The sequence below is a fragment of the Narcine bancroftii genome, chromosome 3 (genome assembly GCF_036971445.1).
Source record: "Narcine bancroftii isolate sNarBan1 chromosome 3, sNarBan1.hap1, whole genome shotgun sequence".
NCBI classification, from domain to species: domain Eukaryota; kingdom Metazoa; phylum Chordata; class Chondrichthyes; order Torpediniformes; family Narcinidae; genus Narcine; species Narcine bancroftii.
In genome coordinates this window covers 100,615,897-100,640,519 of record NC_091471.1, presented here as the reverse complement: position 1 = coordinate 100,640,519, position 24,623 = coordinate 100,615,897, and the positions used below count along the sequence as shown (strand labels likewise).

Sequence of the window (24,623 nt, the reverse complement as noted above, 5' to 3'; positions counted from 1 at the left end):
AGTCAACACAGATGTCCTGGAGAAGTCAGTTGCATAGAACATGTGACCAGATTCTTAAAAAGACAGTGCATCGTTTGTTCAGGAGGCCATATTAAGGAAGCAGCGCAAGAGCAATGAGCTCTTCAATCTCCTCCGTGGGAATGAGAAACTCATTTAGTATAGAGAAATGAAAGACAACTTAACTGACCCATGAAAAGGGTTTTAAAGCTACAGAAGAAATATTGCACTCTACTTCGACTGACTCACCCAAAGGGTTCTCTTATTGGTACAAAAAATACTGCACTCTACAAACTGATGCATGAAAATGATTCTAACTGCAGAAGAAGGCACTCACTTCAAAACGACAATTCTCTGAAGCACCTCAACAAAGGTGTGAGTAATCAACATTCTGTCACCCCAGGCCTCTGTCACCCACTTAAGGAGCTGCTAATTTAATCCTAAAACCTGTGTGTCTCACCATTCTAAGGCCTGTGTGTCTGCGTGTTACATCATTTTCAAACCCACGTGTCATCACCGAATTTCTGAAACGGAACTTTAAACTGCCTTCCTGGTGTACTGACAATAACCACAAAAGCAGTGCGAGTATAAGACAGCTTTAATAAACTAAAATGCACACTAAGAGGTCTTGTCTCTCTGCAAGACAAACCTGGAAGGCTAGACTATAGCTCCGGACTGCTTTATATACAAGGTCACCAGGTTGACCCCTGGTGACCTAGTGGTGTAATTACATATCACCACACCTAGAAATGAGCCTTGAGCTGTTGTGGCTTGGGGCACACTCACCAAATACTTGTGCATAATTAGAGTATAAGTTAGATAATTGTATATAAATGTAGTTAAGTTTAGATAAGTTAGTTAAATTAGATTAGATGTTACATGATTGTTGATTAATAATTTAAAATATTATTTTAAATATTACATCATCTGGGCTAATTTTTATCGCTGCTGTCATGTACAAAACAACACCAAAATTATTACGTTAAAAAATAAAATTGCAAATTCAAAATATTTAAAAAAACCAGAAAATGCCAGGAATACTCAACAGAAAGTGAAGCAGTTAAGAGTTACCTTTTTAAAACCTAACCAGTTCCTCATCATGAACACATTGTTCAGCCTGTTACACTTTGACCTCACATTGAAGAATTTCTCTTTCAATTCATTTATTTTCTCAAAATCAAATGTACAGCAATGCCACTTGAATGGGTCCATTCTACATCTCATTTTTATGGATGAGTTTTTCAGTTATACTCATGCCCACTCTCTAATTCATTCTTCCTTGCATCACAAACTGCATCTCCAACTTTCCTCTATTCTTTCTGGCATCTCTCCATATCCATATCTGGGGATAGGCTAGCCACAAACAATCAATACATCCCCAAAGACTCCCATAACTATCTTGACTATAGCTCCTCTCACCCAAACTTCATTGAGTGAGTGGTCATTTTCAGAGTGGACTGAGTCAGTGTTTAATGTGAACAAGTAAGAGGTGAAGGATAGTAGGAGTTGAAGTAAGAAAGGGCCACCCTATTCAAGGATCAAAAAGGATTCAACAGGTAGGGACAGGTAACGGCTGGTTTTAGATATTTTTTCCCTCTAGTCATAAACAGTGGGAATATCAGTCAAGGCAGGGGAATGCTCCTCTTGCAGAATATGAGTCATCAGGGAAACCAGCAGTATGCTTGATGTCTGCATCTGCGAGAAGTGCATCCAGCCACAGCTCCTGACAAGCCAAGTTAAGGAATTGGAGATGGAGTTGGATGAACTCTGGATCATTTGTGAGGTGTAGGGGGTGATAGGCAGGAGGTATAGGGACCCTATCACACCTAGGAGGCAGGAGGGGTGTAGATGGGTGACAATCAGGAGAGAAAGGGAACAGGCAGGCAGTGCAGAGCACCCCTGTGGCTGTTGCCCTCAATAACATATACAATTTTGGATTCTGTTGGGGGTGATGAACAACCAGGCACAAGCCATGGCAATCAGGTCTCTGGCACAGAGTCTGGTCCTGTGGCTAAGCAGGGAAGGGAGGAGAAGAGGTAAGCTGTAATAACAGGGGATTCCATAGATAGCAGGACATATAAGTGGTTCAGGGAAGAGATCGAGTATCCAGATAGTATCTTGCTTCCCTAGTGCCAGGGTTCGAGATATCTCAGATCGAGTTCACGGCATTCTCAGGAGGGAGAATGAGCAGTCAGATGTTGTGCAATGACATGGGTAGGAAGGGTGAGGAGGTCCTGTAAGGAGCTCAAGGAGTTAGGCAGTCAGTTGAAGGACAGGACCTCCAGGGCTGAGATCTCAGAAATGCTACTCATGCCACGTGCTAGTGAGATTAGAAATAGGAGGATAATGCAGCTCAACATGTGGTTAAAGACATGGTGCAGGAGGGAGGGCTTCAGGTTTCTGGATCATTGGGCTCTCTTCCAGGCAAGGTGGGGCCTGTTCTGATGGGATAGTTTGCATCTGAACTGGAGGGTGACTAACATCTTTGTGGGAAAGTTTGCTAGAGCTGCTCTGGTAGATTTAAACTAGATTTGCAGGGGGTTGGTAACCAGAGTGCCTGAGCAGGTAGAGGAATGGAGGAGGGAAAAGATGACATGAAAATTGCATGGTGAAAATGTTCTTAGGTGGATCTATTTCAATACATTGGCATGTGGAATTATGACATTGTGGCCATAAGTGAAACTTGGTTGCAGGAGGGGCAGGACTGGCAGCTCAATGTTCCTAGCTTCCGTTGCTTTATACGTGACAGAACGGGGATGAAAGGGGGAGAAGTGGCATTGCTTGTCAGGCTAACTATCACAGCTGTGCTCAGGCAGAACAGACCAGAGGGCTAGTCTATTGATGCTGCATTGGTGGAGGTGAGGAACAGGAAAAGAATGACCTTACTCATGGAGTTGTATTATAGACCACCCAAAGACAATGAGAATTGAAGGATAAAATCTGTAGAGAGATAGCAGACAGCTGTAGAAAATAAAAGTTTCTGATAGTAGGAGATTTTAACTTTCAACATATTGACTGGGACTCCCATACAGTAAAAGGACTGGATGGCATGGACTTCGTCAAATTTGTTCAGGAACATTTTAGAAATTAATACATAGAGTTAGCAACTAGAGAAATTGCAAACTGGATCTCCTATTAGGGAATGAGACAAGACAGGTGACAGAATTATATGTAGGGGGACATTTTGTGTCCAGTGATCATAATGACATTAGTTTCAAGTTAATTATGGAGAAGGACAGGTCTAGGTCTCAGGTTGAGATTCTAAATTGGAAAAAGGCTAATTTTGAGGAAATGAGAAAGGATCTAGTATGCATGGATTGGGATAAGTTGTTTTTGGGCAAGGATGTGGGAGGGAAGTGGAAGACCTTCAAAGGTGTCATTTTGAGAGTACAGAGTTTATATGTGCCTGTCAGGATTAAAGGCAAAGTTAGCAGGTAGAGGGGATCTGGTTCAAAAGAAGAAAGACGTGTATAATAGGTATAGGCAACATGGAGCAAATGAAATGCTTAAGGACTATAAAAATGAAAGAAAAACTTCAAGAAAGAAAGAGATCAGTAAGGCTAAAAGAAGACATGAATTTGTTTTGGCAGTTAATTTGCAGGAAAATCAATAGGGTTTCCATAGAGTAAAAGGATAATATGGGATAAAAATGGTCCCCTTGAAGATCTGAGTGGTCAGCTTTGTATGGTGCAAAAAGAGATGGAGGAGATCTTAAATGTTTTTGTTTTCATCAGATTTAACTCAGGAAACAGACATAGAGTCGTGGGAAGTAAGGAAAACAAGCAGTGAGATCATGGAACAAATACAGATTAAAGAGAAGGAAGCGCTTACTGTCTTAAAGCAAATAAAAGATCGATAAATCCCCAGGACATCACAAGATATTCCCTCGGTCCTTGAGGGAGGCTCATGTAGAAATTACAGGAGATCCATTAGAAATATTTAAAATGTTGTGCCGGAGAATTGGTGGGTAACTCACATTGTTTAAAAAAGGCTCCAAAATTAACCCTGGAAATTATAGACTAGTAGCCTAATGAAAGTAGCAGGTAAATTATTGGAAGATGTTCTAAGAAATCTGACATAATTATTTGGATAGCCAGAAACTAATTAGGGATAGTCAACGTGGCTTTGTGGATGGTAGGTCGTGTTTAAGCAATCTTGTTGAGTTTACAGAGGAGGTTACCAGGAAGGTCGACGAAGGAAAGGTTGTGGATGTTGTTTACATGGACTTTAGTACGGAATTTGACAAGGACCCTCATGAGAGGTTAGTCAGAAAGGTTCATATGATAGGTATTCATGCTGAAGTAGTGAACTGGATTTGACAATGACTGGTCAGGAGAAGCCAGAAAATAGTGATGCATGATTGCTTCTCAGACTGGAGGTCTGTGACTAGTGGTGTGTCTCAGGGATCAGTCCATTGTTTTTTGTCATTTATATAAATGATCTGGATGATAATGTGGTAAATTGGTAAATTGGATCAGCAAGTTTGCAGATGACACTAAGATTGAAGGTGTTGTGGAGACGAAAGAAGGTTTTCAAAGCTTGCAGAAGGATCTGAACCAGTTGGAAAAATGGCAGATGAAGTTCAATGCAGACAAGTGTGAGGTGTTGCATTTTGGAAGCACAAACCAAGAAAGGACGTAAATGGTAGGTCACTGAGGAGTCTGGTAGACTAGAGGGTTCTGGGAATACGGATACGTAATTCCCTGAAAGTGGTGTCACAGGTGGATCGGGTTGTAAAGAGAGCTTTTGGCATATTGGTCTTCATAAATAAAAGTATTGAGTACAGGAGATGGGATGTTATGGTAAAATTGTATAAAATAATGGTGATGCCAAATTTGAGTATTTGGTCACCTAACTACAGTGAAGATATCAATAAGATGGAAAGAGTGCAGACAAGGTTTACGAGGATGTTGCTCAGACTTCAGGGACTGAGTTACAGGGACAGGTTAAACAGGTTTGGACTTTATTCCCTGGAATGTAGAGAGGTTTGATAGAGGTATTTAAAATTATGAGAGGGACAGACAGAGTAAATGTAGATAGGCTTTTTCCACTGAGGGTAGGTGAGATACAAACAAGAGGACATGGGTTAAGAGTGAAAGGGGAAAAGTTTAGTGAGAATATGAGAGGGAACTTTTTCACACAGGAGTGGTGGGAGTGTGGAATGTACTGTCAGCTGAGGTGGTGAATGCGGGCTAACTTTTAACATTTAAGAAGAATTGGACAGATACATGGATGGAAAAGGTATGGAGGCCTATGGACTGGGTGCAGGTCAGTGGGACTAGGCAAAAAAAAAAATGGTTTGGTGCAGACTAGACGGGCCTGTTTCTGTGCTATATATTCTATGATTCTCTGGTATTCTCCTAGTTCCTCTATCTCTGTCGTGTTTGCTCCATTTTACACAGATGTCTCTGAAATATATTCATTCTTTCCGAATCATTGATGGACAGAGCCTTAGATCGCACTGCATTTATTTCCTCAAGCTTTGGCCGCACCACTCTCCTCCACAAGTGTAGAGATCCCTTGGTCCTTAGCTTCTACTCCAGCAACCTTGGCATTCATCAGATCAACCGTTGCAAATTCCACCAACATGATTTCACCACTAGACACATACTTGCCTAACCCTTTCAGCATTATCCCTCATGAGTCCCTAGTCAATCTTCCATTCCCACCACTCCTGGCTTTGAGGCACTTTTCCTTGCAACTACAAGTATATCTAGAATAAGTGCCTTAGTAATTCTTAGTTGTCATATTAGGGCAGGCCACATTATTTGTTTGTCTAAAACCAGGCTTCCAAAACCATTACTCTGTTCTCAGCTCCATATGGGAGGAATTTGCCTTGTAGACAAAGGAAAAAGTTCCTGGATGTCCTTAATTCTTCGCTGGAGAAGTGCAATATTTCCACTGAATCCAGGGAGCCTCTGGCCCATGATGCTCAGTGAAGAAGAAACATTAGAACATGCTTCTGTGGCATAGTCAAACCTTGATTAAGTGGCTAAAAGAAAGCTCACCTATCCACTTGAACACCCTGAGGGGCAATTTAGCCCTCTCACATTGGCTACCTCAGCACCCATAAAATGGGAGTGGAAGCACATCCTCCATCCACAAGGGACTCCCTTAGAAGAAGAATTTAACAACAGCTGCTAAGAGATAAAAGTTATGTTTTATATCGAGAACACTGTGTACTTTTGGGTGATGTGGTGCAATAATAGATCAGATCCATGTTGATTTTTGCAATAATGTAACAGCATTGTTTGAATGAAATCCCAGAACAAATATTAACCTTAAAATAATAGCTTCCAAATATTTATGTATATTCCAGTGAACATTCACAATTTGTTCTCCATTGGAAAATCTCTAAAGCTCCATTACAAAGCCACTCTGTAGAAATGGGAGCTAGAAGAGCAGCAAAGACCTGAACGTAAAAGAAACATTGCCAAGGGAACCACTGAGAAGAGGAAAACATAAAGCATATTCCGCCCAACTTACTGGGCCTGAATGTGGTCAACAATCAACAGCCTACATCCACTAGTGCTGTCCAAAATTACACTGACAGCCCTCAAGAGCCAAATATTGTAAGGAAAAGCTGGTTCAATCCGTCACAATGGCCTTATGAAGTAAAAGGAACTTCCATGACAAAATGTGTTCATAAGGAGAGCCAATGCAATTCCTCCACATAAACAAGAATAAAAATATTCATCGCTGGATCATTCAAGACACTAATTTAGCCAGAAATATTAAATTTCAAACATCAAAAACTAGTCATACACTTAAAAAAACATTAAAAACTGAAAAATATTAAAGCAGTTAAAACATTTTAATTAATTTTAATCAAATTAGTATATCTAATTCACAAATATTGACTATAATTTTTTGCAACTGACTCCTTCCAATGAAAAGAATAGACAAGCACTCCCAGATACAGGATGTTCGTGTTCATTTCCCCTGCAAGTGGTGAACAATCTTCGAAACCTTATGATCAAAAGTTAATCTTTAAGAGGGCTCTGCTGCTGGAATGCAGCCCTCAAAATAGTTGCAAGTCACAATTTATAACATCAGAACCTCGATGTGTACACACATGCCGGCAATTACTGGGAAAATAGCAGCAATTTGCCGACAATTTCCCATAAAATTAAAGTCAGTACTGTTTGCTGCTTTAATTTTCACCACCTCCTTAATGTTTTGAACTACATTTTATGAATTCTCACGTTCAGTGATGAACTTTAGGGTCATGGAATATACAATTCAGATGCAAGGTACCAAAAGGCATGTTAATGGGTTAAAAAAAATCCTAATTTCTCCACTGATGTTGCATGAAGGATTTTCCTTAATTCAGAAATAATTTGCTTTAATACGTCAATTTAATATTAATCAAAACAGCCATAAGAGAACAAAATAGCCTTAAAAATGTACAACTTGGAAAGAAATGTTTCCAATTTTAATTTTACCTTTCAACATTTTGACAGCAACAATTTTGCATGTAGAGTATTTCTCGATATTAAAGGCAGCTGCTTCAACCACTTTACCAAAAGCTCCATGACCCAATGGTTTTCCTAATAAAAGAATGAAAATTATATGAAACAATTAATTAGGTTCTTGAATGTTCCTGGTCAACACTATTTTTTTCCAGACAATGATGTCCAGCATTAAGAAAGGATTTATTGTTTTTGTAATGGGAGTTGCCATTGACTGAAGAATGATATCATTTTAACATCACTTCAGCAGTAAATAATACATCTGACCAAATTAATATGACTGCATTGTGATTTCTGTCCTCAAAGTTTGGTGCAAAATGTATGATTTTATTCCAATCATGTATTTTGAAGCTTTCTTAATTATCAATTGGAACACCTTAAACTTTGCCCCCATATCCATACTAGCAGCAGGTGCTGTATGTGTTCATGGTCAATTCAGGAATTTGTGCGCAAATTTGATGTCAGAAGGAAATACTATAGCACCAGGGTTCGAATCCCATCCCATCTATAAGGGGCTTCAGTTTCCTCCCACCCTTCAAAACGTACCGGGGTAATTGGACACCATAGGCTCGTGGACTGAAAGGGCCTGTTACCTTGCTCTATGTCTAAATTTTAAAAAGATATCATTATCTTTAAATTTAGAAATGAAAATGACAGCCACATGGGAATGGGAGGATCTCACCTAATTTAAGTCGGTCCCGAGGAAACTCCCACTTGCTTGCATCATATGACAGCTGCTTGTATTGTTTATCCATGGATACTTCGTCGGGGTCCATGATGATTGACAAGTAACCTGTTTTCAGTTCCAAATCACTGGGCTGGAAAAGAACCACAAGTCGAAGTTACTTAACAGTTCTTTCTGTGCTGACAGAAAGAGCGTGTTCATTTTAGAGTTTTTAGAGAAACAACACAGAACAGTCAATGATCCAGAATTAAATGTTGCCAGACAAACAAAAGCACACAGCACAGAGCTCAAGTGAACTTGCTCGTCTCGCATGCATTTACTTGAGATTTGATTGTAATCCATTTTGTCAGGTCTGAGCATGCAGGAAAGGCTGCAAGGCTCTTTCTTTCCCTGAACAGCAATTCTAATTAACACGTTAGTCTTTACTTTGTTAAATCATGCAACAGCATTATGGGAAAAAGAAAAATATGTGCACGTTGTTTTAAACACAAAGAAAATACCAACATGAAAGCAGCAGTCTGTTTTCATTTGTCAGATAGTATAAGTTTTCTCAGGACAATGATGGGATTGTTTTATTACCCGCTTTATTTTTCGAATGACGATTATTAGAAGGAGCCAGAAGAACATGGCAATCACTCCAGTGCCAATCAAGATAATCATCTCAACATTGGTCTTTTCATCAACTCCTAGTAGAAATGAAAAATTCTCCAGTTTTATGTTGGTGCAGTGATCACAGAAATAGATAACAATACACAGAAGAATCTTACACTTGGGAAGTAGGTGAAGCAAAATGGGATTGTATGGGCCAGGAGTCCAAGTGAAAAAAATAATTTTATCTAATGATATATTATTATTATTTATTATGAAATTACAACCACTTCTTATAATACAAAAAACATTATATATTTATTATATGAAATATTTTATCGATTCATCAATGAATTGATTTAAAATACATCATGTCCCCTGCAAGGAGTCCATGCCCCTTCTCTCAATTTCTCCGACTCTTCCGCATCTGTTCCAAAGATGAGGTCTTTCAGTCTAGATCTTCCAAAACGTCTGCCTTCTTCCACGAACGTGGCTTCCCCTCCACCACTATCAATCTGCCTTCACCTGTATCTCCTCCATATCCTGCATATCTGCCCTGGCCCTCTTCTGCCCCCAGACGCAACAAGCATAGAATCCTCCTCATCCTCACCTACCGCTCCACCAGCCTCTGCATCCAACACATTATTCCCCCTGCATTTCCAGCACTTACTACAGAATCCCAACACCATTTTTCCTTCTGTTCCCCTCTCAGCCATCTGCAGGGACGGCTACTTCCCTGATTCCCTTGTCTACTTATCCCTCCCCACCTATCGCATCCCTGGCACCTTCCTTTGTGCCCACAGGAGGTGCATCACTTGCGCTCACACCTCCTCCATCACCATGGTCCAGGACCCCCACAGATCTTTCAACTGAAGCAACACTTCGTCTTCATCCAGACGACTTACTTACTCCATCTGGTGCACCCTTTGAGGCCTTCTCTACAATGGAGAGATCAGTCACGGACTGGGAGATTGCTTCCCTCAGCACCTCCTCTCTGTTCACAACCCCAGAGACCTCCCAGTGGTCAACCATTTCAATTTCAAGCCACACTCCCACACTCATATGTCTGTCCATGGCCTTGTCTATTATCCCACCCACAATTGGAGGAACAACACCTTATTTTCTTTCTGGGCACTCTGCAGCCAGATGGCATGAACATTGCTGCTTTCCCCCATCCCCTTTCCTGTCTTTCCAGTTTTTCCACCCACCCAGCCATCCCTCCCCCTCCCCCTTCATTGCTATTGTCTCCTCACTCCTTTCTCCACCTATCATTTCCTGCCTTTGTCACCCCCGTTTCCCCCCTCCCCCCAGCTCTTTTGTTTGGATGCTTTCTGGCATTTTCTTATACCTTGAAGAAGGGTTCAAGCCCGAAACGTCAGTTATGTATCTTTACATTTGCGTTCATATCAAGAGGATTCGAGTTCAGGAGCAGAGAGGTATTTATGCAGTTGTATAGGGCCTTGGTGAGACCTCACCTGGAGTATTGTGTTCAGTTTCCTTATCTGAGGAAGGACATCATTGCCATGGAGAGAGTGCAGGAAAGGTTTACCAGATTGATACCAGGGATGACGGGACTTGCATATGAAGAAAGGCTAGAACGACTGGGTTTGTACTCGCTGGAGTTTAGACAATTAAGAGGAGATTTAATAGAAATGTTCAAAATTCTTAAGGGATTTGACAGGCTAGATGCAGGAAGATTGTTCCCAATGTTGAGCAAGTCTAGAACCAGGGGTCACAGTTTAAGGATAAAGGGGAAGTCCTTTAGGACTGAGATGAGGAAGAATTTTTTCACTCAGAGGGTGGTGAATTTATGGAATTCTCTGCCACAGGAAGTGATTGAGGCCGGTTCCATAGCTATATTGAGAGAGTTAGATTTAGTACTTGTGACTAGGGGGATTAGGGAGCATGGAGAGAGAGATGGAACAGGGTACTGAGTGAATGATCAGCCATGATCAAATTAAATGGCAGTGTAGGCTTGAAGGGCCAAATGCCTACTCCTACACCTATTTTCTATGTTTTCTATAAAGGACATTGTTTGACCTGCTAAGCTTCTACAGAATTTTGTGATTTACTATAAAATACATTTAATGTTGTTACAAATTAACAATGATTACATTTTAATTATAATGACAGATAGGTTTGCAATCTGATAACATGGCGCAACTGCTGCATTCAACATAAAGTACATGTTGCATGAAAGATTATACATATATTAACAGTGTGGTGCTAATATACCACACTGGGAGATTGTTTCCTTTGTCCACTTCTAACCTTCTACAGCGATTGCTGCAAATGTCTCTGCACAGCCCTGCACATTACAAGCCTCACACTTGTAAGTCCCTTCATCTTCCTTCTTCAACCTCTGGATGGTCAAGGTACTGTTCTGCTCGCCAATAATAATGCCTGGTAAAGCAAGTGACATGGTGTTCAGTGAATAACAACTCACAATGTCACAATAAAGGCTTTACACAAAATTGAAAGGAAATGTGGTGAATAATAAGGCACAATAAGACAACAAATATGGTCACATTCCCCAGTGTTAATTTTTTTAAAAAACTTATACTTTTTGTACATTATTTCATAAATGCTACAAGTGTATATTGAAGCTGTATGAATTGTGACCAGATACTTGGAATTTGTGAAAATCAAGAAAACCACAGATGCAGGACCACAGACAAAAAATAGAAAAACGTTTTTTTAAATTTAAATTTAGACATATTGCACAGTAACAGGCCATTTTGGCTCACGAGCCTGTGCCAGCCAAAATGCTGGAAGCACACTGCAAGTCGAGGATTTTTCCTGATACGTCAATGGTAGCATTGATGCTGCTTCTTGCATTGATATAGAACATGAACACATTACTTTTGCTGCCATTTTCTTTGCTCTCACCCTCACATGGTCCCTCTTTGGCTTTTTCCTTCCCTGTCCATTTCCCAAGCCTGAAAACACCCACAGTTTTTTCAACAATACATTCTTCTGCTCGTCCTCGTCTTAGCATATGGAAGGTTTAGAGAGATATGGAACTACCTCAGTTAGAAAACCTGGTCAGCATGAACATGTTGGGCTGAAGGACCTGTTTCTAGTTTTGTATATTGCCTTGAGGACTCCATTCCATTCTCTCAGTTCTTTGGTATCTGTTATATCTGTTCTTCCACGTGAAGCAGTGATACACTTGTCCTTTCAACCTAATGTACAGCAGTTAGTGCTCACAATTCTACCTCCTCTACATTTTGGAAAGCAAGCATGGATTGAAAGATTGCATCTTTCAGGGCACCTGCATTCACTCTGAATGATGATGCTGTTCTTCCAATTGTTTGTCACCATACTTCTCTACCCTATTCTGAGCCCTATTATAACATTATAATACTGCCCAATGCAAATTAAAAGAACAGCATGTTATTTGTGCAAGTTGCACCCTTTTAGACACCATAGCAAATTCATCAATCTCAGATATTTTGCATTATCTGCTTATATCAAAACTGGCCATTCTCTGCAGCATTAATGGACCTGCTAGGAAATTCCCACAGCTCTGCCATTCACAATTTTTACATGGACATTCATTTGCATGCTTTCCTTCAAGCTGTTCTCATTAACTATCAACCACATGATGTCACCCAAGGAACCCTGGCTTTATGCTCACAGAAATTTTCCCTTTGTCATCCCTCTCTGATCATCCCTGAACTTAAAATTAATTGGATTTCTCACTTTCCTCGTTTAAAAAGTGTGTTTTTTTTTTGTCCTGAAACAATCACCCTGCTTCTCTTTCTGCAAATGCTGAATGTTTCCAGCATTTTATTTTTTCACCTGTTCTCAGATTCAATCACAGTCTATTAATTTTTAAATGTTTCTCCACATAAATTTACATTCCAGCCATCTTTTCATAAGGTAATGCACCTCCGTAGACGTCTTCCACTGTCAGATGGTAAGCCAAGTGACTTGGTTGCACGTGAAGAGCCAAGTACAGCCATAAGCAACTAAGCCAAGGTAGCTCAGCAGGTCAGGCAACATCTACAGAAAAGTAAAGCATGAAAGTCCATGGAAAGAAGTAGTCAGTCAACATTTTGGGTCAGGATCCTTGTTGGAGACTCATCTGAGATTTTAACTGAGTCTCGACAAAGGGCCCAGACCCAAAATGCTTTCTAACAATTTCTCCCTATAGATGTTGCCTGATCTGTTGAGTTCTCATTGTTTGCTCAAGGTTCTATCATCTGCAGTTTTTATGTTTCCCTTCGGCCAAGTATTATTCCTGGCCAATGCTATATGCATTTCAACAATCAGTAATCAAAAGCAAAAAGTGATTTTTTTCCCCCCTGTTAGGTGGAAGGTGAATTCATTGCATTACTTCGTCAGAGGTGTCACCTTGAGAAAATGATCACAAAAATAATGGTAGTAATTTTGACTTTAACTACAACATTACAAAGAAGAATCATATTGAATAACCATTAACATCCTACCTGATGCCTCCAGGATTTTCTTCTTGTTCTTATACCATACAATGTGTGGTCTTGGCACCCCAATTACATCACATTTCATCTCAATAGAAGAGCTCATGTTCACAGTTTGGTTAGTAAGATTTTGAATCACCAGCGGAGCCTTCTGAGCTGCAGTCAAGGCCAGAACAAATATGAGTCAACCAAAGATATGATATCATAACTCCAATTGCATTTTGAACCGAATAAAGTGTGGTGAAACCACTATTGTACATATTCATTATATGTAAATTACAAGACCTTTCCTAGTTGACCCTGCTCTCACTGGCCAGCTCACGACTCCTTCTCCTTTCTTCCCCATAAAGGCTTTCATGCCACTAGCCTGGCCCCAGTTCGAGTCCGGGTCAGTGTAAGAAACCAACACAGAGATGCTTTCCATCTCTTGCATATAAAAACCTTCAATGTCAGCAACTTCAGTCTTTATGTGATTGATCATACATCATAAAGCTAAACTGATACTTCCTGACTGAAACTCGTATCTGAACAAGGCCACAATTATTATCACATTCTCAGATGTTAATAGTGGATGCCCAAAATGAAAAGTTTATGTCAAGATTAGGGTTAGGAGAGAGACAAAAAATCTTCTGATACAATACTTCTCTCACCTTCAATAGTGAGAGTCTTTATCACACAGTGCTTTGCACCTGTATTTTTATTCTGGGCTTCACAAAGATAAATGCCTTGATCTTGAAGAGATGCATCAATGAAGCTCATTTCGATGGTGATATTCTCAGTCTTGTGGCCAGATATCTTTGAGGCCACCTCCTGCTCACCATGTTTGAGATGCTCACAAGAGAAGATGGCTAGACTGCTGCGGTAGCTTTGAAATGTTGATGGATGAAGCTTATACCACTTTAAGTTCTCGTATGTAAATCGGTCAGCTCTGCACTGAAGAATGACATCGTCCTTTTCGACAGGGTGATCAGAAGGGAGCAACTTCACTTCAAGGCCCTCTGTAAAAAAAAGTACCAAAACAATTGCTTTTGTTCTTTTTATTTGTTATGCAAAAAAAAGCCCTAAAATATTGCGCAATCTCTTTCAAAGATCTGTAGTTTTAGACGAATACATAAACTGATAAGTATGTGAATAAGATTTTTTTTCTTTTGAACTGCACATTATTTAATGCTGAAAGACAGAAGGCAGAATTCTGATGTATTCTAAAGTTTTAATTTTACATTTATCTTCCTTTGTTTGAATATGATCATTTTATTTTAAAATGAAGTGCATGAAATTAAATAGCTGCAATTTAAATTGGTTAATACAGGTGACTAACCTTTTATCTGGAATCGCTGGGACTGGACACATGCCATTATTCAGAATCTCCAGATTTCAGAATCATATCGATTTCAGTCCCTTAAGACTGCCCGTCCAAGCCATGCTGCCATCTCTCTCCAACCCCCCTTGCCCACCTGAGTCACGCAGCTGTCTCTTACCCCCCACGCCCACCCAAATAGCGCTGCCACCTCTCCCCCTCGCCCGCCCAAGTCATGATGCCATCTCTCCTCCTCCGCCTCATCCGCCTGCCCAAATCATGCTACCATCCTTGCTTCTCCCCTACCCCCCACTGCTGTACCAGCACCAGGCAAATGGTACCCTTCTCGCTTCCTCCCTGTGCTGGCGCTGGTACAGCGGTTTCAGATGTGTGGGGGATTATGGGTAGCAACAACAGCCATTGAGACACCACTGTGAAGTTGACTGAAAGTGCTACAATACTGGAGGTGCTTATAAAGTAGTGGAACAACATGGGACACTTCAAAGCGAGTTGAACGAGGGTCATGCTCGATGGGTAGGGTACTTATAAAGTAACGGTACCTCTAATTTGCGAAGCTGAACATGACAAGATACACGGGAGTTGAGCAAGGGTCGCATTGGGTCATGTTTGGTGCCAAACTCCCTTTGATGAGCAGCTGTCATCTACCAAAAATTGTGTAAATTTTTGGAGGTTGTCTGTTTTCAGAATCCCAGATAAAAGGTTAGGCTCCGGTATTCCAAAACTATTTGTGGGTAAATATTATGGTTAGTAACATGATTAATATGTAGAACTCCAGCAAATGGAGGAAATTAATATACAATATCTGGTGCTGGAGTTGGAGTTTAAGAAGTAATGGATCTTTCCTGCCTTTACTTAAATTAATATTCAGTTAGCTTTAATTTAAAAAATCAAAAGGAATAATTTTTTTTTCCTTACTATTTTCAGAATTTAATGTGAATTTCTATTCAGAATTTATGAATTCAGGGCTTGTAAGATGATTTTCCATTAAGAAAATATCAGGAAGCGATCTTATATTAACTGCTCCATACTCATACGTAATTTTCTTGAAAGATTGATGAAATTTCATTCAACTAAACTTTCATAAAACAGAACTGGCTAGTTCCTGAAGCCTACTGAGGCAACCTAAAATTATTTTTTAAGCAGGAAATAAAAGCTTCCAAACTGCTCACACTTTGGATTTTGATGGAACAATTAACTCAAATCCAGTGAGACTATGAAAAGAATTAAGCGATTAGTCAGAATCATTTTACGAGAAAAGAATAACAGTGATGAAATACCACAAGTTCAGTGTGTCATGAAAACCTATTGGTATGACTTCTACTAAGCTACATACATTTGCATCTATAGGTTTTAAATAAATTGTTTGACCAGATCATCTTGCTAACGCAATTCCTCCATCCCGAATCTCTGGATACTCCCCCCACAACCTCACACCTGGGTTATCTGGTTTAAAATCAGTCAAGGTATTCTAAAGTCCAAGCTCCAGGGCCTCTAGTACTACAATGCCTTGAAAAGTTTGACATTTGACAAGCCCAACACTCAACTATTCTGGTATTAGGAGCACCTAATAACTTTGTTTTAATGTTGTAAATTAAATTTAAAGAAATTTAAGACCTAAAATTGAAGTAAATAATTGTTTTTAATGAAAACATTAAATAAACAATCCTTATAAATATTTCTCAGTACTGAACTGCTATGAAGTACTTACAAAGGAATAATTTACCTTCTCTTTTGTTTCCTAATCCACAGCTCTCTAGTCCCCATTGAAATTAATAGGTCTTTCATCCTCTGATAACTCTTATATGATATAGGATTCAAGAGTATTAAAGCATGCATTCTCTGCTGCAGGACTCCTGAATATGTCAGTGAGAGAAAAAAAAAATCCTGCTTTTGGCAGTGAACAAATGGCTTCTAGAATTAAGATGTTTAAGTGGCTAATTACTGAAAGGAACAATTAGTATTGTTCAGGTCAGACCATGACACAAACAGCCCAGCCCCCTGCCGCCCCTAACTCCACTCATCAACAGTTTCTGTTGCCTTGAAAATGCAGCCAACATATTAAAGGATTCAGCCCTCCCTAGCCACAATATTTTCACCCCTTTCCTTCGGGACAAAGAATCATGAATGTAAAATCATTCACCACCAGAATCGAGGACAGTTTTTTTTCCTGTGATATGAACCTCATACTAGTAAAATAATGTTGCTCTTGTTTCATTCTAACTGATCTCTCTCTCTCTCTCTCTCTCTCTCTTGCTCTCTCTCTCTCTTGCTCTCTAACTCTGCATTTGGTACTGTGTTTTATTTGTTGTACTTATCTGTGGGTTAACTTGCTGGATAGTACACCCAATGTACATTTTCACTGTACTTTAGTGTATGTGACAATAAACTTGAACATAACTGAGCTAAAAAGAACAAAAATGAGACACTGCTTATAATTTAACTCTCAATCATTTCAAAAACATAATGGCAAGAAAGCAAATTGTGACAATTTACACAGCCATTACAGGTTTCACATTGTGCGGGTGGATGAATGGATAATGCCTTGCTTTCTGCTCACCAATAACCAGGACAAACTTTCCCAGATGGTAGCTGAGGAAATAAAAAAACTTCATTCAATTCCTCCTGCAATGTGCCTCATCAATAAGAATAAAACAATTCAAATTTTAAGAAAATGACAAAAAAATATTTTTCTGTATTTTTAAAATAAAAATAATTAGTAATATCTATTGAATTTTTACCATCATCCAATTTTGTTTAAAGATAGGGCTGATGACCATTCAGCCACACTCCATGTTCTTTAAAGCTTTAATTTTCCTCTTATGGATTGGAACTTTAATTTCCAGAGTGTTAGATTTGGAAACCCGTACAACCACATGATCTTTCACTATTAAATGCTGGCCTCTACCCATGCAATATCTGAGGCTCTCATGACAGCAGGGCTAATGCAGCACTCTTCAATTCTTTGACTTAGCTGTCACATTGTTTGCAAACTAAAATTTGTCCTTTGTAGTAAGTATTATTTGGGATAAAGTACTTGCTTATCATAATACTTGATTTTCAAGAAGTAACTGCCTCAAGGGATGGAAAGTATCTTTGTTGCTGTCCAAGGTCACTGTTTATATTGATCTCAACCTCAAATCCTCCATTGATTTGTCTTAATGAGTTGCTGCAGCAGATATGATATACTTACTGGTTACTGGAAAAAAGATAACCATCTGATCCTCTCCCACTTTGTTAACAGCTCGACATCTGTACATGGCGCAGACTTTTGCTGCTTGAATCACAATTGTGCTGACCATCTAGAAGATCACAAAAGGAGAACCATATATGTAACAGGTACAAATAGAAATGCTTAAATATTGACTTCCAAAGAAGTCCAGACAGAAAGGAAAACTTGTAAGTAATGAAATAAAAATAACATTCAAGACCTCAGTTCAATCTCAACTATAATTAATGTCACACAAATTCGAAGACTAGTGAGATATTCTCATTGTCCAATTTAATTTATATATTTTTTGTTATTCTGATTAAATTGTTTGTAAAATGTATAGCCAAGGTTTTCCATAGTTAATTCACCTTATGCTTCCCTTCGAGGAACATAGTACGAGGCTCTGAGCTTTCTATCTTGTTGCCGCCAGCATTGTCTGTGATGTTCCTCCAATTTTTATTTTCATTCAGTTTATTGGGATCATCCAATTCTCTTTCATAACTATTGGAAAAAAAATTGGCATCATCAAATCACTTCTCCAAAATAAAATGTCATGTGTGTTTCCAGCAAATAATAAGTGTTATCTTTCATTTCCTTGATGGGAAATGAATCTAAATTATACAGTTCACTGAAGCACTTTGAGATGTCAACATCTCTTCTAAAGGGAAGGAAAGCTAATTGTCTGACTAGCTTGGAAACAAACTGACTAGAATTATTCTCCTGGGAATCATAAATAAATTACAGTCTAAATGATTAGACTGCCCTTAATTGATTAGGAGTAACTCCACTATTTTCACAGCTGCCCATCCTGTTCACGCTCACCTATCGTGTCTAAAAGAGGTGGAAATTCATCCTTAGTCATGATCTTAAATGCAAAATATGGCAAGAACTGTGCACCAAACTCTCTCTCTAAGCTGAGTTACATTGACACATCTGCAATCCATGCCAAAGCAGTAAGACTCATCAATGACCTCGAGGGAAGTACTCCATAAAGACCTAACCATCTCTGTGGTGAGAATGTTCACTTACTGATGTCTACCCACTGCCAGAAAAACAATTCATAATGCTTCAAAATACATTAGCATCATCAATATGGCAGGCATAAATCTAATATATGTTTGAAAAATTATACCAATGCTAAATAAAAGTAAAAAAAAATGCTTTTAATTATAGCAGGTGAAATATCACAAGTAACCTTTTAATAAAATATATTTATTGTGATATCTATGTATTGAGCAACACCATCTACAAATTCATTGACAGTACCATGTTAGTAGTTTTTATAAAAAGGGATGATGTGTCAGCATACAGGAGGAAGGTAGAAAACTTGGCTGAATGGTACCCCAACAACCACCTTGCTTCAATGTCACCAAAACTTCAGGATAATTATGGGATCAGAGGTGGAGTGGGTTACAAAATTTATGTTATTGTGAGACACTACCTGAGAGAATCTTTCTTGGATCCAACACACAAATGGCATTGTGAAGAAGCATCTCAGGACCTCTACTTCTTCAGGAGTTTGTGGAGGGTTGGTATGACATGAGAAACCTTGGGAAATTTCGACAGATGTGTTGTGGAAAGTGTGCTGACCAGCTCCATCATGGTCTGATGTGAGGATACTAATGCCACTAGTGTAAAGCTCTCAAAATGTAGTGGGCACTGTCCAGGACATCATGGGTAAAATGTCCCCCACCATCGAGAGAGCATCTACAGGGAATGCTGCAGTTGGAGAGCAACAGCAATCATCAAGGATCCACACCACGCAACACACACTCTGCTCTCACTGCTACCATCAGGAAAGAGATATAGGTGCCACAAATTCACACCACCAGTTTCAGGAATAGCTGCTACCCCTCCACCCATCAGACTCCTCAACAACAATAAGGGCCTTATTTAAGGACTCTTACTTTTGCATTTTATTGATATTTTTCTCGCTGTATTGCAGAGTCAGTTTGTTTACATTTATTTGTTGACATGTATATCATTTTCTGCACTGCCAATAACTGCCAATTCTGCCTCACTCGCAGAAAAAAAGAATCCCAGGATTGTATGTGATGTCATGTATATGCTCTGACAATAAATCTGAAATCTAATTGTCAGATATTTTACATTAACCTAGTTCATAATTACCCAAAATCAACATTAACCTATTTCTGGTGGAATTACATAAGAAAATGAAAGAATATGGAGAAATATTGGGGTACAAGATCAATGCAAATAAAAGTGAAGCGATGCCAATGAATAATGCAGCTTTCACAAAGTTTAAGAAAGAATCACCATTTAAATGGCAAACACAAGAAATCTGATACCTAGGTATTAGACTAGATAATAATCTAGGCCATCTATACAAATTAAATTATCAGCCATTAATGAAGAAATTACAAAATGACTTAGAACATTTGAAAGATTTACCACTAACACTGATAGGAAGGGTAAATTGCATTAAAATGAATATCTTCCCAAGGATACAGTACCTATTTCAATTGTTACCAAATCCCTTAACAGAGAAATTCTTCAATGAGCTAAAGAAAATAATAAGGAAATTCTTATGGAAAGGGGGGATAGCGCTAGATAAATTAACAGAATGGTACAAACAAGGGGGCTTACAGCTACCAAACTTTAAGAATTATTATAGAGCAGCACAATTAAGATATCTATCAGATTTTTAACAAACAAGGGAAAACCAGATTGGACCAGGTTAGAGCTAGATAAAATAGGGGAGAAGGTACCAGAACATATACTTTATAAGTGGGATGAAAAACTGGTGCAATATAGAAGTTCACCAGTACTGCAGCATCTGCTCAACATTTGAAAGATTCACGTAGAAAGGAAAAAACAAATTACCAACTACCAAAATTATTATTGACGCAAAACCAACTAATCCCTTTCACAATAGATAAACTTTCCTTTAGAGAATGAGAGAGAAAATGGATCAAAAGAATAGAAAATTGTTTTTTTTGGGAAATAATTTATTTTCTTTTGAACAAATGAAGTACAAATGTGGAATAACTCACGGTACAATGTTTGCATACCACCAATTGAAATCCTACTTAAAGGACAAATTGGGAAGCAGGCTGAGGTTACCAGAAGGAAGCAGCTTTGAATATGTGATTACAGACACAATGATAATTAAAAGATTTATAACAAACATGTACATCAAGTTGCAAGAGAAAGAAAATGATGAAATAAGCTGTAAACCCAAACAAAAGTGGGAACAAGATCTAAACATAAAGATAAAAAATGAAAAATGGGAAAAGCTATGCTCCGGAACTATGAGAAATACAATAAACACGAGGTTACGCATGATACAATATAATTGGTTACACAGGCTACACACCACGCCCCCAAAAGTTAAATAAATGGGACCCAACAGTATCAGATATCAGTTTTCGCTGTAAGAAGGAAACGGGAACAGCACATGCAATTTGGGCATGTGAGAAAGTGAAAAAGTTTTGGGAAGATCTAAGTCAAATATTAAATAAAATCACAAAAAGCAACATACCAAAAAATCCAGAGATCTCTCTTCTAAGTAATATAAGAAGTAAAGAATTAGGCCTCAAACTGGATGAAGCACAAAAAATATTTATTATGATAGCCTTAGCTGTAGCAAAAAAATGTATAATGTCAACTTGGAAATCAAAAGAGAGCCTGAGAGTACAGCATGGTATATAGAAATTAATAAATGTATTCCATTTGAAAAATAACATATAATTTAAAAACTAAAGTCACATTATTTGAACAAATTTGGGAACCGAACATGGAACACAACAGAGAGGGCCTACTGCGGACCTCCACCCCCTGAAATGATAGAATGAGAAGAAGACGAAATGAACTGACCCAGTGTGTAAAAGTAGATGACACAATTTTCTTGCTTATTTTCATTGTGTGATGACATTGTTTAATGGGTTTATTGTAATGTATAGGTTGAATGTTTAGTGGGTAGGGAGGGGGGGTGGGAAGGAAGGAGGGAAGGGAGGGGGGAAAAAGGGGAGAAAATGACATTGTGTATATTCAAGAGGGAAATGTTTGTTTGTATTTTGGTTAATATGGTTCACAGTGAGAAAAATAATTTAAAAAAACCTGTTTCTGGTGGAGAAATTTGCAAAGACTGCTACCTATAGATCTACAGAATCAATATTCATAACTTCAAGATTTCTGCTCACACACAGGATCTTGAACGATCAGATTCACAAACTAATGGTGCTGAAAGGCAATAGTTCAACCACCATTACTCTTGTGAAATTTGAGCCATTAACATAACGTTCAGTGCAGCACACGTCAATGAAACCACATTTTGGAACCTGGAGAGAGCATTGAGCTGCTGCTACTATATTGCATGTTAAGCACTAACAACTAAGCAAAAATTTTTACTCCACAACTGATGTGTTAGGATTCATGGAATCATATTTCAAACAGACTACAGATGCAAAAACTGAAATGAAAGAAGTAGTATTTGAATATTTTGTACAATTAAAGGAGGGCTAAAATATAAAACAGAAAATATTGTTATTTTTCACATTTGTTGACGTAAGGATTTTTTCCCTTCTTGTCTTCTTGATTTATATAATAATGAATTTGGAGAAAGTTTTCAATGTTGAGTTTGCGACTATGTAATTGTTATTTCTGTATTTAGAATATCTCCTTCACATGGAGGTGATCAGTGCAGACCATTGATTCTAATAAGGTGCTGTTGAAAGGCACCATCTTCATGAAATAGGTTGCTGGAAAATGGAGTCACGCAGTCTCAGCCAGAATCCATCACTTAAATCGGTGCGGACTAGAGGGGCCGAGATGCCCTGTTTCTGTACTGTAATTGTTATATGGTTATATAGTATCACTCAAAGTAATATTATTGTAATAAAAGGCAAAATTAGATTTTCTTTTCTGAATGAAAATGAAATACTTTGCACATTTTTTGTCATAAAGAGAATGAACAAAAAGAGATATTTGTGTAAATATTTTGTGGATAGCCTTAATGTATAATGTATGTATAGAAAAAAATCAAAATTCAAAATATTATTCAAGCTTCTTAAGTGATTTCAATGAGGATGCATTGAAGGATGTAACTATTTTTGGAAGCAAGGCTTTGATAAATGAGTTTTGTTGCCAGAGAGAAGTCAAGTTTTAAGGAAGATGAGGAGACAGAGAAACCACTGGAGTCCTCAAAAAGATTCTTGCTTCCGTAATTGGAAAGGGAAAACAATAGGGGTGGTGGAGGAAATACCTAGTGGAAGTGAATGGCCAAACAAACAACAGGAAAGCAGATTGCCCAGGATTGTCATGCAGGAAAAATACCGGATCTTCTGCTACGCCAAGATAAGAAAAGTCTCTGGGGCTAGTGTGGGAGGCTGTCACTCAATCTGAACATCAATCAGTACACTTCCTCTGGAATGAATACATCTTGAACAGACACACATGGTCAGTCTTTGTCTCCATTATTCATTACACAAATACCAGAGGACATCTGTTTAAGGTGAGTGGGGGAAAGTTTAGGGGATATGCCAGAGATAAGTTGCCTCAGACAGTGCCTGGAATGCATTATTGGGAGTGGTGGTGGCATTTTGTACAGTAGCGACATTCAGGAGACTCTTGGATATGCACATGGATGTAAGAAAAATAAAGGGTTCTGGGTGTGAGGAAGGGAAAAATTGGATTGTTGTGGAGTAGGCTTATTTTGATCAGTGCAACATCATGGGCCAAAGGGCCTGTACAGTGTTCGATGTTCTATTCTCTATCTACAAGTTACTGTTTTACAAATGGCTATGCATTGAAATGCTTGCTGTATTCCCAGTTAGGTACTGTTAGTTCTCAGATCCCTTTAGTAAATCTGTTTTTTTGAAAGATGTTGCTTGTAACATAGTAAGTAGTAAGTTGTTTTCAGGCAAGGATATGTGAGGTAAGTGGGGGACCTTCAAAGGTGAAATTGTGAGAGTACAGAGTTTGTATGTTCCTGTCAAGATCAAAGGCCAGTTTAGAAGGTATAGGGAACCTTGGTTTTCAAGGGATATTGAGGATCTGATTCAGAGGATCAGAGAAGTGTATAACAGGTATAGGCAACATGAGGTACTTGAGCAGTGTAAAAAATGAACGAAAACCCTCATGAAAGAAATCAAGAAGGCTAAAAGAAGGCAATGAGTTTGCTTAGGCAGACAATATAAAGGAAAATCCTAAGGGTTTCTACATATATATTACGAGCAAAAGGATAGTAAGGGACAAAGCTGGTCCCTTTGAGACCAGAGTGGGTGGCTTTGTATTGAGTCAAAAGAGATGGGGGAGATCTTAATTTTTTTAAATTCATCAGTATTCAGTCAGGAAATGGGCACAGAGTTGTGAGAAATAAACAAAACAAGCAATGTGGTCATGAAAACCATACAGATTAAAGAGGAGGAAGCGCTTTTTGTCTTAAAGCAAATAAGGGTGGATAAATCTCCAGGGCCTGACAAGATATTCCCTCAGAGGGAAGTTAGTGTAGAAATTGCAGGGGCTCTAGCAGAAATATTTAAAATGTCCTTAGCCATGATTATTGTCTGAAGGATTAGAGGGTGGCTCATGTTGTTCCATTATTTAAAAAAGACTCCAAAAGTAACCCTGAAAATTATAGGGCAGTGAGCCTGATGTCAGTAGTAGGTAAATTAATGGAAGGTGTTCAAAGAGATTAGATGCATAATTATTTGGGTAGATGGGGACAGATTAGGTATAATCAACTTAGTTTTGTGCAAGGTAGGTCATGTTTAACCAATCTTATCGATTTTTTTGAAGAAGTTACCAGGAAAGATGACAAAGTAGATGTTGTCTACATGGACCTTATTAAGATCTTTGACAAGGTCCAACATGGGAGGTTAGTCAGTAGGTTTAGACTCTAGGTATCCATGGTGAAGTAGTGAACTGGATTTGACAATGGCTGGATAGG

At 38.7% G+C, this 24,623-nt stretch overlaps 1 protein-coding gene across 2 annotated transcripts in view; it reads right to left on the bottom strand.

Moving 5' to 3' along the window:
* The window catches only part of kdr (kinase insert domain receptor (a type III receptor tyrosine kinase)), a 78,859-nt gene that overhangs the window by 26,652 nt on the left and 27,584 nt on the right, over nucleotides 1–24,623 (bottom strand). For both annotated transcript variants that reach the window (XM_069924649.1, XM_069924650.1), the window contains exons 11-18: nucleotides 18,082–18,214; nucleotides 17,696–17,804; nucleotides 13,838–14,185; nucleotides 13,197–13,343; nucleotides 11,014–11,145; nucleotides 8,734–8,840; nucleotides 8,152–8,287; nucleotides 7,443–7,547 (exon numbers count right to left, since the gene is read on the bottom strand). In XM_069924649.1, coding sequence (XP_069780750.1) covers nucleotides 7,443–7,547; nucleotides 8,152–8,287; nucleotides 8,734–8,840; nucleotides 11,014–11,145; nucleotides 13,197–13,343; nucleotides 13,838–14,185; nucleotides 17,696–17,804; nucleotides 18,082–18,214 — 1,217 coding nt within the window. The remainder of the gene's footprint in view (nucleotides 1–7,442; nucleotides 7,548–8,151; nucleotides 8,288–8,733; nucleotides 8,841–11,013; nucleotides 11,146–13,196; nucleotides 13,344–13,837; nucleotides 14,186–17,695; nucleotides 17,805–18,081; nucleotides 18,215–24,623) is intronic.